Source organism: Apostichopus japonicus, chromosome 5 (genome assembly GCF_037975245.1).
Source record: "Apostichopus japonicus isolate 1M-3 chromosome 5, ASM3797524v1, whole genome shotgun sequence".
In the NCBI taxonomy this organism is placed as follows: Eukaryota; Metazoa; Echinodermata; class Holothuroidea; order Aspidochirotida; family Stichopodidae; genus Apostichopus; species Apostichopus japonicus.
In genome coordinates, this window is record NC_092565.1 from 10447499 (window position 1) to 10461789 (window position 14291).

At 38.0% G+C, this 14291-nt stretch overlaps 1 protein-coding gene and 1 long non-coding RNA gene across 2 annotated transcripts; one reads left to right on the forward strand and one right to left on the reverse strand.

Moving 5' to 3' along the window:
- The first annotated feature begins 17 nt into the window (after positions 1-17).
- Positions 18-2151, forward strand: LOC139967610 (uncharacterized). Its single transcript, XR_011793054.1, has 2 exons — positions 18-1629; positions 1670-2151. It is a non-coding gene; the product is annotated as an uncharacterized lncRNA (long non-coding RNA).
- Positions 2152-2577: 426 nt separating this feature from the next.
- On the reverse strand, positions 2578-12404 carry LOC139967609 (uncharacterized). The gene is made up of 8 exons (XM_071971571.1): positions 12268-12404; positions 10980-11128; positions 8818-8899; positions 8323-8369; positions 6542-6781; positions 5249-5557; positions 3619-3692; positions 2578-2868 (listed from the first exon to the last, which is right to left on the reverse strand). Exons 2-8 carry the CDS (start codon positions 11121-11123, stop codon positions 2607-2609), a joined length of 1158 nt encoding a protein of 385 aa, XP_071827672.1. The 5' UTR covers positions 11124-11128; positions 12268-12404; the 3' UTR covers positions 2578-2606.
- Positions 12405-14291: the final 1887 nt, after the last annotated feature.

A 14291-nucleotide genomic window follows, 5' to 3' on the forward strand; every position in this document is an offset into this window, starting at 1 on the left:
AGGTAGCTTCATCGATTGCTTGGAAGAGGAGGCTCGGGAAGACAGGAATCTGCTGAAATAACTACCGAGGTAGTGGTGCATAATAATACATTGCTACACAGAAATTAGTCATTACCTATGGACAAGCATACTCATACGAGGTTTGGAGAAAAATTATGCTCAATTTTTTTTAGTGCCAACAGATTTTCAGGAGGGGACCCAGGCCAAATCACTCAAACTTCCCCAGCTATAATGTGGATCATACCATGTAAATAATCATCCTATTACTAGGTGAGCAATTTATATTTTTTTCCAATCAGAGAGAAAGAAAGAACACTTTCCCTTTTTTTTGGCCAATTGTATGCTAATAGTTCAAAGGTCATTCTACAATTTGGTGGATTAAGAGAAACAAATTTTTTTCATATTTTCCATAGCTGTCCAGTATAAAGGTACATTTAAAACCAATGCTGCTGAAAGATAAACTTTTCAAAAATTGACCAATACCTGCAGAAATGGAATCCATCAGATCACCATCACCTTAAGCTTAGAACAGAAACTCATTTAACATGCTGAAACCCTTCCTTCCCTCACCATTAAGACAAGAAAATGCACAGAATACTAACCTTTCTGTAAAATGGCCATCATCCATATTGAGTGTGATGGAAAAAACCAAAAAGGGAGAGAGAGAAAGAGACAGAGAAAGAAGTCAATAAAACATAAAATAAGCAAAAAAAAATAAGCTAATCACTATCTTCCAAAACAGTTGGAAAATAAACACTAAAGAAAATTCAGAGAGGAGATTGATATGTGAGATGTTTATTAAAACAGTGTTCTTCTGGATAATTTTAAAGGGATAATTATTTCAGAGGCAGACAGGCCACCTAAATACATAATGAAGCATCTGGTTCCATTTACTAAATTACACCTAGTCACTCAACTTAACAGTGCATTATTTTCTACCAAGTTCCAACATTATGACGTTTCATTCCCACCCCCAAAAGTCTGAACTTTATCTTAGTTCCTTTTACTTCTGCTACACTATTACTATCACTATTTTTTTTCTTCAACAATAACCTCTAGAATTTTCGACAACTTTCTTCCTACTTTGAATTTAATATTGCATATTTTTTTTATTTTTTTTTATTTTATTATTCAATTATCGTTTTTTTTTCTGTCTACATTCGTAACATCAGCTACATATCTTTCTACATTAAAAACATACCTTGTAGAACATTTATCAAATCTGCCATCTGGCATTCACATTCATGTCAGCATGCAAATATAACGAGACACTTTAGCAACCTGGGTATTCAATAAACCTGAATATGACTTACTTCAACTAGAGCACCAATGGTGCAGAAGCTCATACCTTTTCGAGCTTAAAAATGTAGGGCCCACAAAACCAATTTTGGGCCCGTGAGGGATACCCCCCCCCCCTCCATTAGCAGAATCCTGGCCACACCACTGGCTATAATTCCTATTTTCCCCTTTAAATCCTATTTTACCCACTCTCTCAAACAATACCACTGACCTACCCTATTAAACTTTCTCCCCTCTACCTTAGCAGACATAACAAGCACTCCCTACAAGGCATAACTTCACAAGCTGCCTACATACCTCAGGCTCAAAGACTTCTAAGAATCGGCAAGTGCTGATTGGCTATAGGGCTCTCATGCTTACAGTTCAACAGGCAATAACAACTCCCAGTCCTGCTTTAATTCCACTAACAGCCTATGCAGAGCTTAACCACAAATGTAAACAAATACTGCAGACACTGGGAGACAAATTAAAGGAGCTTTGGCAAAAAGTGAAGGCTCAGATTTTTTTAAACAATGGGGATTAATTGTAATTAATTAACTTTTGACCAAAAATTTTTAGGCATCACCTTATTCATATACAATCCAACAATCATCAGTTCAACTTTGAATATGATCCATCAAAATCTTGAGAAGATTGAGATATTTCAAAATATTACAAAGAATGACCCCGATGACCCCCTAAATGACCTTTGACCTCAATTTTCCGAACACCCCTCGTAACTCTCATCCCGAGGAACATTGTGACCAAGTTTCATTATAATTGGCCATACACTGTACGAACAGGAGCAATTTGAAAATATAGGGCCGCGGCCCGGGCCACAAAAGACCCCTAGTTGATCTTTGATCTCAAATTCATGAACACCCTGAAGGTAAAACTACCATAGTACTATCGTGACAAACCCTCAACATTGTACCATGGAATCTGTAGGAGAAGAAGCATTTTGCGTATTTCCACAAAATGGCCCATTACGGCCCACAGGTGACCTTTGACCCCAAATTTAGGATCATCTCTGATGGACCTATACCTAATGGTCCTTGTGTCCAAGTTTCATGAAATTCCATCAAACACTGTGCGAGTGGGAGCGGTTTTACCAATTGTTGACGGATAGAGTGATAGACGCCGCACTGTAACAATAGCTCACACCAGCATGCTGGTATGAGCTAAAAATTGCAAAAGTATAACACTGTTTTGCAACTAAGCTCCGTTTGAGCATACCGAAAGCAAAAGCTATAAAATTTTTGAGACACAGGGCTTAAGCAAAATACCTTACAGATTCCTAGCAGAACTCTGGGCAATCTCTCGTCTCCTTACCTACGGTCTTTCAACCCCTCTTCGTCGCCTCTAGACTCGATCGGTGTCAAGCTGAATGGACCGTTCACAAGTTTCTCAATGTCTTCTTTGGAGCCGTCCATGCTGGCGACCTCCTGAGATTCAATTTGCGTCTCCGCTTGATAATCTTCATCACGATCAGAGTCGTCCACTTTAAGCGATTTATTCGGTTCGGACGCTACTTCTTCTACACGTTTACGTTTCCGTCGAGATAGTCTCGAACTTTTTCGAAATTCATTCCTACAAAGAGAAAGACGGAGATGGATATGAACAATCTGTTTCAGCCTGGCGGACCTATTTCTAAAAGTGGCCAAATCCCCAAAATTTAGTTAGTCCATGAATCAGCGATTGTGGTCATCATTTGTCACTCAAAATGAGTTTAAATTGGTTGATTAGACCCACAAGGCAATGAAATCCCCTCAGCAGAAATCTTTTGCGGATCAAATCACCTTTCCCACCATTCAACCACATGGTCTCAACGTCCAAGAAGGGAACGACTAAACCTCCCTTTTCTTTCTGCCTCCCCCTCCCCCTCTATCATCTTTTCTATCCACATGCACAGGTTTTCCTCCCTAATCCCCTTTCCACCTCCATTACTAAGTACATCCCCCTGTTACACCCCTCACAATATATATCCACAGCTCTTAATCCTCTCATCGATCTTCCCTGTAATCTTCCCCCTCTCTTTGTTGTGTCTAATATTGCTCTTATGCATTGCTCACTTGTCCAATTTAACTGTTTTTCCTTAATGAGTCCTTTTTGTTTTAGTCAGCCTCTGAAAAAGACCTAACTTTTACATATTTACCTACACACTGCTTTCTGCAGTAGATAAGCAGTTTGGTTGACAGTTCGATTATACCAACTGTAAGCTATGAATAACCTGCTATGACTTATTACCCCACAGGCAATATGTGGTTGGTCAGAGTGGGGGGTTGGGGGCGGGGGGTTGGGGACTGCCTTCCATGTTGAATTTATAACAATTATACTTACTCCTCCACAGCTAACACAAAGTCATCATCTTCATCATCATCACTGCTCTCCACTTTGGTGTCCATGTTAACTTCCTGTAGTTAAGAATAGGATGCAAGTTACAAGTCTGGGGGGTGGGGGGGGGGTTAATATGTTTATTCGTTTCTACCAACGGCGATGCGAAAAAGGCAGGAAAGAACAGCGAGACAACAACGTTTATTGTGATTGAAGGGAGAGGCAGACCCAAGCATCATCTTTAGGTCATATATGACAGAGATCTTTGTGATGAAGAATCCCCTCAAAACAGATAAGAAATGCTTGCTTCGTATTTAAAAGTCCCGTCTGGGAGCTGCCATTTTGTTAAGTCTGTGATGGTTAAGATCTGAAACCTTTAAAATTCTCTGTTTTTCTTTTCACATTTTCTAGGTAGAATGTTAACATCGTTGACCCGATGTCAATGTTGTCGGTGGTCATGTCTACAGCTTTACAACATTTTACTTTTTAGATTAAAAAACCCACATCCGTTACAGAAAGAAAGAAAAAAACGATGCAATAAATAATCAAATAAAGCAAAACAAAAACCTGAAGCACTTGCGGCTTGATGATGTCATATTAAGACTTGATCAAGTGTGAATTTCAGGAATATTAAATCTGTGATATCTCCTACATGGAATATGACTATTCTTAAGCAGTTTGTACTTTACACTATCACGTACACCAAGAAAGATTTGGTTTGTGTCTCCTTTAAACTAGCTGGTTGTGTTAGTAAATGCTACGCATATATATATATATATATATATATATATATATATATACATATATATATATATATATATATATATATATATATATATAAACAAAAAATTACTGAATGAATCTACAAGAAGCAAAGATGGGTGTGAGTATAGGGTACCAGGAATAAACCAAATGACAAAAGGGAATGAATAAGCAATTGAAACTGTCATGAAATGGAATGAAAAAAAATTTTGACTGTCTAAATGGCAGAAATACATTTGGAAATGTTGGTGATATTATACACACAAACAAACCAATTTGATGAGGGACAGACTGACGGGATATCCACTCTGAGACAGAAAAAATATATCCTTGGATCAAATCCTCTGCCACTTTCTTAAACATCAATTAACTGACAAATATCGACAAGGATGGTTAGTAGTGTCCCTCTTCAATTTCAATATTTTTTTCCCCCAGGATTAAATAGTTACAGCAATAAAGTGTTTTCTCTGAAATTTCACACATCCTATCTTTTCCTTCCCTTGTTTGGTTTCAAAAAGACAGTGAACTAAACTTAATTTTTCTCTCTTTATTTTTATGCATGACAAAAGTCCTTAATTTCATTCCTTTTTTTTTTTGCTTTGTGGGGTTGAGGGGGAGGGGGGGGTGTTGTTAACTCTGATGGTTCTGATAGGGGCTTCTTCCTATCTGTACTTTTAGAATACTCCCATGTTTTGCTAGAATGAGATCCAAACCAGTGACCTTTAAAATACAATTCCTATGCTTGACTCACTGATATACTCCGCCCAGAGTTACTAGCAAGAATGAGGTACTGGGGGAAGGACTATATGGTAGGTTGGGTAGGGGAAGAGGGGCAAGGGATAGAAGGAAGAAGGGGTATAGTGGGAGGACTAACCTCTTCTAGTGCTTCTTGGCTTCCATCACCCTGAGAGAACAACTCCCCTGAGGTGTTATATTGTTCACCACCATCTCCACCTTTTGTAATGCCGGCTTCATCTCTGCTAATCTCTTCGACCTCTCCATCTGAAATCTCGGATTCAACCTCCTCGAGAAGTTGAGTCTCTTCCTCTTCCTCCTCCACCTCCTCGTCCTCTCCTTGATGGAGATGATTGGCTGGGAAAGTCACCGAAGCTACTGAGGCGCTAGACCCTCGGCTGGAGTTGGCACCGCTGATGTCTATGTCTACACCCACAATGTCTTCTCTCTAAAGTTAAACAAAAAATTGCGGCCGACCGGTAAAACAGAAACTTTTAAAGTACAGCATCGTTGCGTTTGTCGCATTGGACCCCATTTTTTTTTTTTGCAAGTCATAATCCAAAAAGATGGGGATATTTTTTTTGGTTAACGAAAGACTGTTCCCTTGAACATGCATACATTTAACGTTTCTGGAACAGAGGGACCGGGCAACAATTTTGTCAGGATCCAACGCAATCATTTACTACTGCTCGAGTTTGGATTTCTTCGTCTTTGTCTCTTCAAAGTAAGATCTCGGAGGATAAATCTCCCAAGTTCATCAGTTGGGTGTCGACGAGCGACGATATTTACACATAGGTTGCTTGAATGAAGGTGGAATATAGGATATGCATTGCTTTATCTACCAGTTCCCTGGGTAATGAGTTTCTGTTAACGGGGAAGAGTGAGTAGACTGAACAGGAGTCAGACTCTGACAGCCGCTAGCAAAGTTAATGCAGCTTCTGTGCCTCTGGTGGGAAATTTCACAGAGTCGACGAGTATTTCTCAAAAAGAGATTACAAATAATCGAGAATACGGCAGCCTGACGTGTTACTTCACCGAATGACTTAATTCAGAGGTGAAAAAATTATTTCTGTTCCAAAATGTTTTATCACCCAGACAAATGTGTGAAGAGTATATGAAAAACACATCAAACAAAAAGTACACTTTTGGAAATGTGAAGTGCATGGTCGAGATCATGGACACTCACTAGGATGAGAGTTTAGTAATTTGATAATTCACTATCAAAGTGTCAAGAGGTTTATCAAAAACCCAAGCAAAAAAAGCTGCTTTTGGTAAGAGACACTTGTCTTTCATAAAGGTTAGAAATAGGGCCATGGAATGCCAGAAACTGCCATCTCGTGGTTGGAATTTTTGGAATCCTACAAAGACTTCTTCTTTTATATCATGTCTCCATTTTTAGTCTATCGGGACTGACACACAGGTTCTACATTACCTCGTGATCTGAATCCAATAATATCTCAGATTTGATGGACTTTCTGTCTTCATCTGACGTATCGTCTTGTTCTCCCAAGAGGATGTCGTCGTCTTCTTCATCTTCCTCCCTGATGTCCAGTTCCTCCTGCCGTTTCACGGAACTGACCGAAGGCCGTTGTCGATCATTTTGTCTCTTCACCATCTCCCAGTCTTCATGTGCAGTTGCACAGGCCTCCTTCCTGCTGAGCTCGATAGCTCGCTGACAAAGAAAAAAAATATGAATGAACTTGTGCGGATGTAGCAGGCACAAGCGAAGGGAAAGACAGTGAATGGACAAATAATTCTGTTATCTGTTGATGACTCATTGACAAACAAGGACTTAGAATATGGGGGGAGGGGGAATCTGTGCAAAACAACTAAAAATATTATGATTTGACCTGAGACTTGATTTGATTTTGACTTGATTTGACCTGAGAGGTGTTTACGGGAGAGAGAGTGGTTATAGATAAAATGCAGAAACTAACATAATCATTCAAAAAAATACTCCACTTTCTAGCAGTTTGTAAACAATATCCCGGTGATCATGGCTTTTCGATTTTCGATGTTCGTAGTTCTTGTTTTCAAAGCAAACAAACACCCAAATATAGTAGTAGAAGTCCCTCGTTGTCCTAGCAAAGTTCCTTAATATATACCTCCAACCAATTAAATCTCTCTTACATCCATAACCCACCACCCCCCCCCCCCCCCAACAAAAGGGATGGTTACTTTATTATGTAATTAATGGCACGTTAGACCACTTTCAGACTATTTCCTGCCAAAATTGTGGCTTTGTATTGACTGGTCTTTGGGAAACATAACCGCTGAGCCTTCACAGAAAGAATTTAGTATTCAAATTCTGCGTAGTAGTTGTGAAGGTTTGGAATTTGTGTTTTTTATAAAAAATACAAGAAACTGAGAATTCTCTGCTCAAACAATGGCTTACACATTTATACATGATTTGGTCCAATTTGTACTGAGCTATTTTTCTTTGCGATATACCTGATAAAATTATTCCCCGCAATGCATTGCTCCATATCTATCTCCCAGACGATTCTTTTCACTCCCATAACTTGTGCAATCTAGGCCTGAGTCGGGTAGCAAAAAATCGGAACCGGGTACCTGTTATCATTACACGATCGGGTAACAGGTACTTGAACCTCCGGACCGAATATTCAAAACTCAATCGCAGGACTAGCCTAACACAACGAACAATGTACATAAATGGCAGATCGGTACTGTTGCGATGGATTGAAGGTTCCAACTTTGAGTAGTTTTCACTGGTATAGTTTTGTTTGGGGAGTGATTTTATCCACACACGAAAAAGAATAATTAAGAATGGCTAAAACTTGAAATATATAACTCAAACAACCATCTTCACTAAAAGAAAGATATTTCATGAAAATAATCTTCGGTATTCGCGTGTCTTGCTTAATCAAAACATGCAGACCTACGGAATTATTGAAATCATGAAAGCACTCGCGTAGCAGTTACGTGATTTTATTTCCCATTCCATACGGGTACACGAATGTTCGGTTAGGTACCCAACTCAGGCTTAGTGCAATCATCAGCTGTCTGTTATAAATCTTTTTATGCCCTTGATGGCAGTTGAATTCATCAAGTGCTGAACGGGACATAACAGTCGGCCCTACTCTTAAGTATTACAAACTTGACCCTTTTGCCTTCAAGCTATATAGCATCGCAGATTTTATTCAGTTAAGGACAGCTCAATTGAAAGATCACGAGTTGGACAAAATCACTTACCTGAAGCTCTGCCTCTTCCCGCCTCTGCAAAAGAACTTGTTCAAGCTCTGCAAAATGATAATTAAAGATACCCTTGAAGCAAACAATACATGTAGCATCTTGCAAAGTCACAGGAAAAGCGAGCAAAGCGACACAAAATTGGAAAAAGACTATTTGGTGTGATAATATCACTTCTTGATACTCCTCGCATCATTCGATTTTTCCTTAGAATTTGAAAGTGGAGACGATACCATTCTGAGAGAATAAAAATAACTGGGAAGAATTTTTTAAACTGATTTCAAAAGACGAATTTGAGCCGCAGGAGACATCAATGGGAGTGTTTGCATCACTTAACATACCATACAGTATCTTAAATTTAGGTCCATTTTCAGAAGATGTCGTAGTCATATTATTATATTCCTAACTACGCTAAAAGATAACTCTCAAAACTTGGGGAGGGGGGAGGGGGTGAAGCAAAAGGAAAATAAAGGGCCGATAGCCGAAAAAACATCTCACCTTTTGATTTGTTTTCATGTTCGTTGACCAACTGTTTCCTTCTTTCTACTCGAACACCTCGATCTGAGTTAAGAATTTGGACCTGTCGGGAAAAAAGTGAATACTTAAATGGAGCTTATTGATTAGCCTAATTAATACAATGTACTGTAAATATCCCCCATTGACCTGTTTATGTCTAAAGATGTCCGGAATAAATTTGACATTCAGCAACATCCAAATGATAAATCCGTAAACTGGACACTAACGAATCAAATGTTCTGTACTAGGGATGCACCGGATACCCGGTCCGGCCGGACAACCCGGCCGGATAGTGAGCAATTATCCGGTTCCGGTTCCGGCCGGATATTTTCCAAAATCCGGCCGGATCTTTTTCAAAATCTGGCTGGATCTTTTTCAAAATCTGGCCTGAATTATTCCTTTAAAAGGTGTTGGTATTAACTTAAATCAATGTAAACTATTTCCAAAAATTAATAAAAACCTTCAAAGTAAGTGCATCCCTATTCTGTACTATACGAATGTCTCTTTTAATATTTCTTTTTTGGTAAATTAACCATACATGTGCCATATCCAAGTGATTTAAACAGAAAGTGAGGATCACAATCTTTTGACACAACTCTCAAAAGAGCAATTTAAGGTTTCGGTGAGCAAAGGGATTTTAAGAGAGTGACCCAAGTACGAAAACAATCCAAACGATTATTCGCTGTCTCTGAACATGTCTAGAAAGAAAGACAACTTCAAGTTCCACTTGACTAGCTCAAAAATTAAAGAACAGAAAGGCAACTGTAGCCAATTAATAGTAACAATTAAACCTTTCTGCAGCTACGGTATGTAGTGTAAGTACTACACAGTGTTGTACTTTCACATTCAATACATATTGAAAAACAAAACATTTCAGATAAAAGTGCAACTGAAAAAGAATTACCTGCACAAAGTGCAGCCAATAAACATGGTCACTTGTCACACTTACTGCACATGTTTATGATCAGTCTGCGACAATAAGAACACTGGGGTAGAAAAATAATTTTGATATTGGCCTATCTCAGAATGTAAGCCCACTAACTAGCTTTATGATCTACTTTGCATCTCAGAAGAACACATTTGGGGTACTTATAGCCATGGAAGAAGTACAGCGACTGCAAAGTATTTGAGCGTCACTTCTAGTATGTATAGTCTTGCAAGCAAAGGAATGCTACAGCGAGAGAGGGAGACATTTCATTTCAATATCATTTGTTGACATGCCTCTCTGTGCTGCCTCGACTAACAAACTTGAATTTGACACATGCCACAGAAAAGCGTAAAACAGACAAATCCAGCTGGGCAGTGTTTGTTCATCACCTCGAACAGACAGTCTGACTTGCGAGCGATGGAATGCTACAGAAAGAGTTATTAACAACCAACATTTTATTCTTGAATAAAATCTTCCCAGTGAATCAATTTGTTAATCTATAAATCTATAAATTGTTTGCTCTCTCTGCTCTGCCTCGACTAACAACCCTGATTTACACCACTTCCTAAGGCAAAGTATGAGACAGACAAGGCATATTACTTCCAAAACTTTGTAATCTGAGTCTAAATATTTCTGTACAATTTTGGAACGTTTGGAACGAGAAATTAGAATGACATATGATGAGTTATTTAGAAAGAAATTCGATCTGGCTGTAAGATTACACCCAAACATTCAATAAATGGAGCAATGCCACAATGACAGGGCATTTCACTGTATTAATTATTTCTGTTTCTCTTTTGTCTCTCTCATTTTCTCTTTTATTTCTTCTTTTTCTCTTGTTATGTGAGCTACATTGAAGGCCCACAATCAATCAATGTATGTGTCCAGCAAGATATGCGGTCAATGCGGTAAAGATTGTCCAGGGAATAACTTTTTTGGTAGCAGCTTCAAAGTCTCTGAATTTTGTCTCTGTTATAAAGTACTTTGGTTGCTGTATACAAGAAGTGATTTACATCTTTGCATAATTTGTATAGCAATTTTGCGATGAGATACTGGATAAATTATTCACTGTTGTCACTTTTGCATAACTTGGACCCATCAGCCATGACAGATACTGACGAAAGATATGAATCTTAAGGCCTATTTATCCATAGTCAACACAAATACTGACATCTAGGCCTACTTATTTTCTTGATATGGCAAAAGGAGAACATACGTCGTCATCTGAATCATCCATGGCCTCAATTTCTTCTCCAACTCTATTGAAAGACTGGGATATCGTTGGCTGCAACTTAATATTGGACTTGCTTGTTTCTAGGCTCAAAGGTGGAAACTTGGGGGTTTTCTTCTTTCTACCCATTGAAACTGTTCAAATGAAAAAGAGAAAAGATTGTTAAGTACTGAGCAACCATAAATTAAAAAATATGAAGCTGTTGGGTGGACAATTACTGAATTTGAAAAGAGGAACTCAGACACTTTGCAATGTTTTGACAGAAGTTCTATGTTCCAAATGATAATTCCATGTAATTTATATATATACAGAATGTTTACCTAAAGACAAATATGGAAGGATATAGACAAGTTAGCCGTTACAACCATAAAATACATGGCCACTTGAGAGATGTATCCTAGCACCAGGATGGGCAGATACCCAGTTGACTCTATTCCCCACTCCGCTTCTGAGCGTCCACCTCAGAATTATTACTCCTTAGAGTTGGACTTATGATTCTTGTAAATAAAACCTTGAACAAAAAATTACAACAGCATTATGTTGGCTTTTTCTCAAATTGAAGTCTTGGAGTTACATTTCCCCAGTCTGACATCCACTAATCCACTTAAGCCTTCAGGACATTTTTAAGGATATTGTCTAGTTTTCCCTTAGACAAAAAAACAAAAGGTAAGGCTTGGTTGTCTGAGGGACAACCAGACAAAGGCTCAAAGTGAATGCAGGGATGAGTGGAACTGATGGCAAAGTTGGTTGTCCAAATGTAGTTAATTAATAAAGACCAATATGTACATTGTGAAGGCCTAGGAGAGAATCTGTACTAAGTTTTGGTAAATAGTACACCAACTAGCAGTAGTACTACTAGGGTGATACCAATTACTAGGCCTACCAAATTAATTTAGACCAATAAGATTGAATGGCATGAGGCCTTTATTAATAACACTGCACAATGTGAAACTTATAACTTACATTAAACACACTAGGCATGCAATACTACTGTTGATATGAAGTACTATCTGTTACTAGTCCTTGTCCCTAAGTTTGTTCTTTCTCTCGGACTAAAGATGCCCCATGATTACATGAGTACAACAAGAATGCTCTTGATTTGTACAGCAAATCATTCAGCGTTGCTTAGCCTAACATAAAGACAGATAGGCTAGGCTAGAAGCAGCCGGTCGTTCCGTTCGTCAATGAAAATAGTGAGTAAGTTAGTCAAAATCTATACTTTAAACAAAATTAACACGAACATGAACATAGAGCAATATTTAATTCGACTTACTTGGGGTCTTTCGACATGGGTCGCTTTTGATCTGTTACTGTGTAAGATTGTCCCAAAGAAAATTGTCATGTGCAGAATTGAAATGTTTCGCGGCTGATAGTAGTCTTGATTTGTACAGTCTTGATAAATATGCAGTGCTCCCTCTCTCCGTGTTCTACTTGTGTGAGTCGTTTTCAAATTCCGTTCCTTGCTCGTAATTATACTTTCCCTGACAGCCAGTGGTGGAAGTTGTGGTGGTGGAGGGGTGATAACGCAAGCTGTCACCTTTGGCGCCAGCGCGATAGTTTTATTTGCAGATATTAATTGCACAAACCGATCATCATCATGTACAACTATGCTTATGTTACTGGTAACTCACATTGGTGGGCCAGTCAAAAGTCACATTTTTAAACAAATGTCAGTAATGAGACATAAACCCGTGTTACATGAAAGAGATCTTTGTGATCAACAACCCCCCACAAACAGATAACCAAAAACTTTATAAAGTCATGTTTGGTAGCTGTCATGTTGTAGATCTGTGCCATAGTGCAACTAGTATCTGAAATCTTTAACTTTCTCCGTGTTTCTTTTATATTTCAGAAAGATCGTTTAAAGTGTTGACAATTAAACCGATTTCATCATAAGGGTCACGTTGAAAGGTTCAATAGCCTATTTTAACTTCAGCATTTGCAAAACCCTTCTCCATGGCAGAAAATAAACGTTATAATGAATAAATTGTCAACAACTCTGTAACTGGACGACATACATTAATCTTGGAGTGACTCGAACTCGGGACATTATGATTGAAAGGCAGCGGCGTTCAACCACTGAGCTAACACTCCACTAAAGTCTGCTCCGTACAGGTTCTAATTTCAATGTACTGATAAGTTCTTGAATGAGTATATATGTAAATAAACAACTGTGTCATTTTCATGCTCAAAGTACATCAAATAACCTTTAAATACCAAATATCGAGTAACTTCTTTAATGCAATTCGTCACATAGAATTTAGGTTGGGCAACAATATACCCAAGATGATATTCTATCGATAACTTTGAACTATAAAGAGTTATCTTTGATAAAACTTTATTCAAATAAGTTAACATTACTAGCGTTCCGTCTAAAATTTGCATAATTGATTAGTATTGAGTGCATAGTTATTTTAATGCATTATACTGATAGCTTTCTTTCTGGATTTTTTTAAATCTCTCTTTCTTAGTGTCTTAATGTGTTGACAACTGGGATATACAATCTGCGTGTAATAAATTGATAACTCAAAGCCTATCTTCGGCCAATCAGGAACAAGTTTCAGGGCGTGAATTACCTATATATATTGCTAGTTTTGTTTGCATTACTCTCAAGATAGAAGTACTGTAGCCAATAGAGCCGAATGTCAGTCTTAGTGTTCTCTAACCAACTCACACAGGAACGAAGCACTCAATTTTTGCCGTACTTTAATTCAAGATGAAGATTTCTCTGTTGTTTTTCGTCCTCGCTGCGGTGTGCGTCACAGTTTCTAGTATGTATACCGAGAAGAAAACGTGGATATATATATATATATATATATATATATATATATATATATATATATATATATATATATATATATATATATATATATATATATATATATATATTAAAATATTAAAATTTAAATTTAACTGTAAAGGATTCGATCAATCAAGGTAGCGTGGAATTTTATTTTTAAATCATGGGTACGGGAGACGATGGTTGTGGTGAAAAATACAGTTTTCCCACAATCGAGGATCTCTTCGTCATGGGATTCAGTTTCCCGATTTTGTTCAGAAACTTTCCTCAAAGTATTCGATTGATAGAGTGGAAGGATGGGTGAGGGGGTGGGGAGGGGTGGCTGTGATTAAGAAGTATTTAGTTCCACCCGACATTCAGTGGTCAAATTCCTTTGCCGTGAAAGGTTACAAATCTATACTTTTACACAAATTAAGTTGTCAAACATTATTATTTGCTGTTCAAGCAAATTAAAGCAAATCCTGTAGTAAACAACTTCATTATTCCAGATATTTCCA

Excerpts from the sequence above, each read along its gene's own strand:
- LOC139967609 (XM_071971571.1), bottom strand. The coding sequence starts at position 11,123 with ATGGGTAGAAAGAAGAAAACCCCCAAGTTTCCACCTTTGAGCCTAGAA. Across the intron at positions 8,900-10,979 it reads TGGATGATTCAGATGACGAC|GTCCAAATTCTTAACTCAGA; the intron begins GTATGTTCTCCT and ends TTTTCCCGACAG. Across the intron at positions 5,558-6,541 it reads TATTGGATTCAGATCACGAG|AGAGAAGACATTGTGGGTGT; the intron begins GTAATGTAGAAC and ends GTTTAACTTTAG.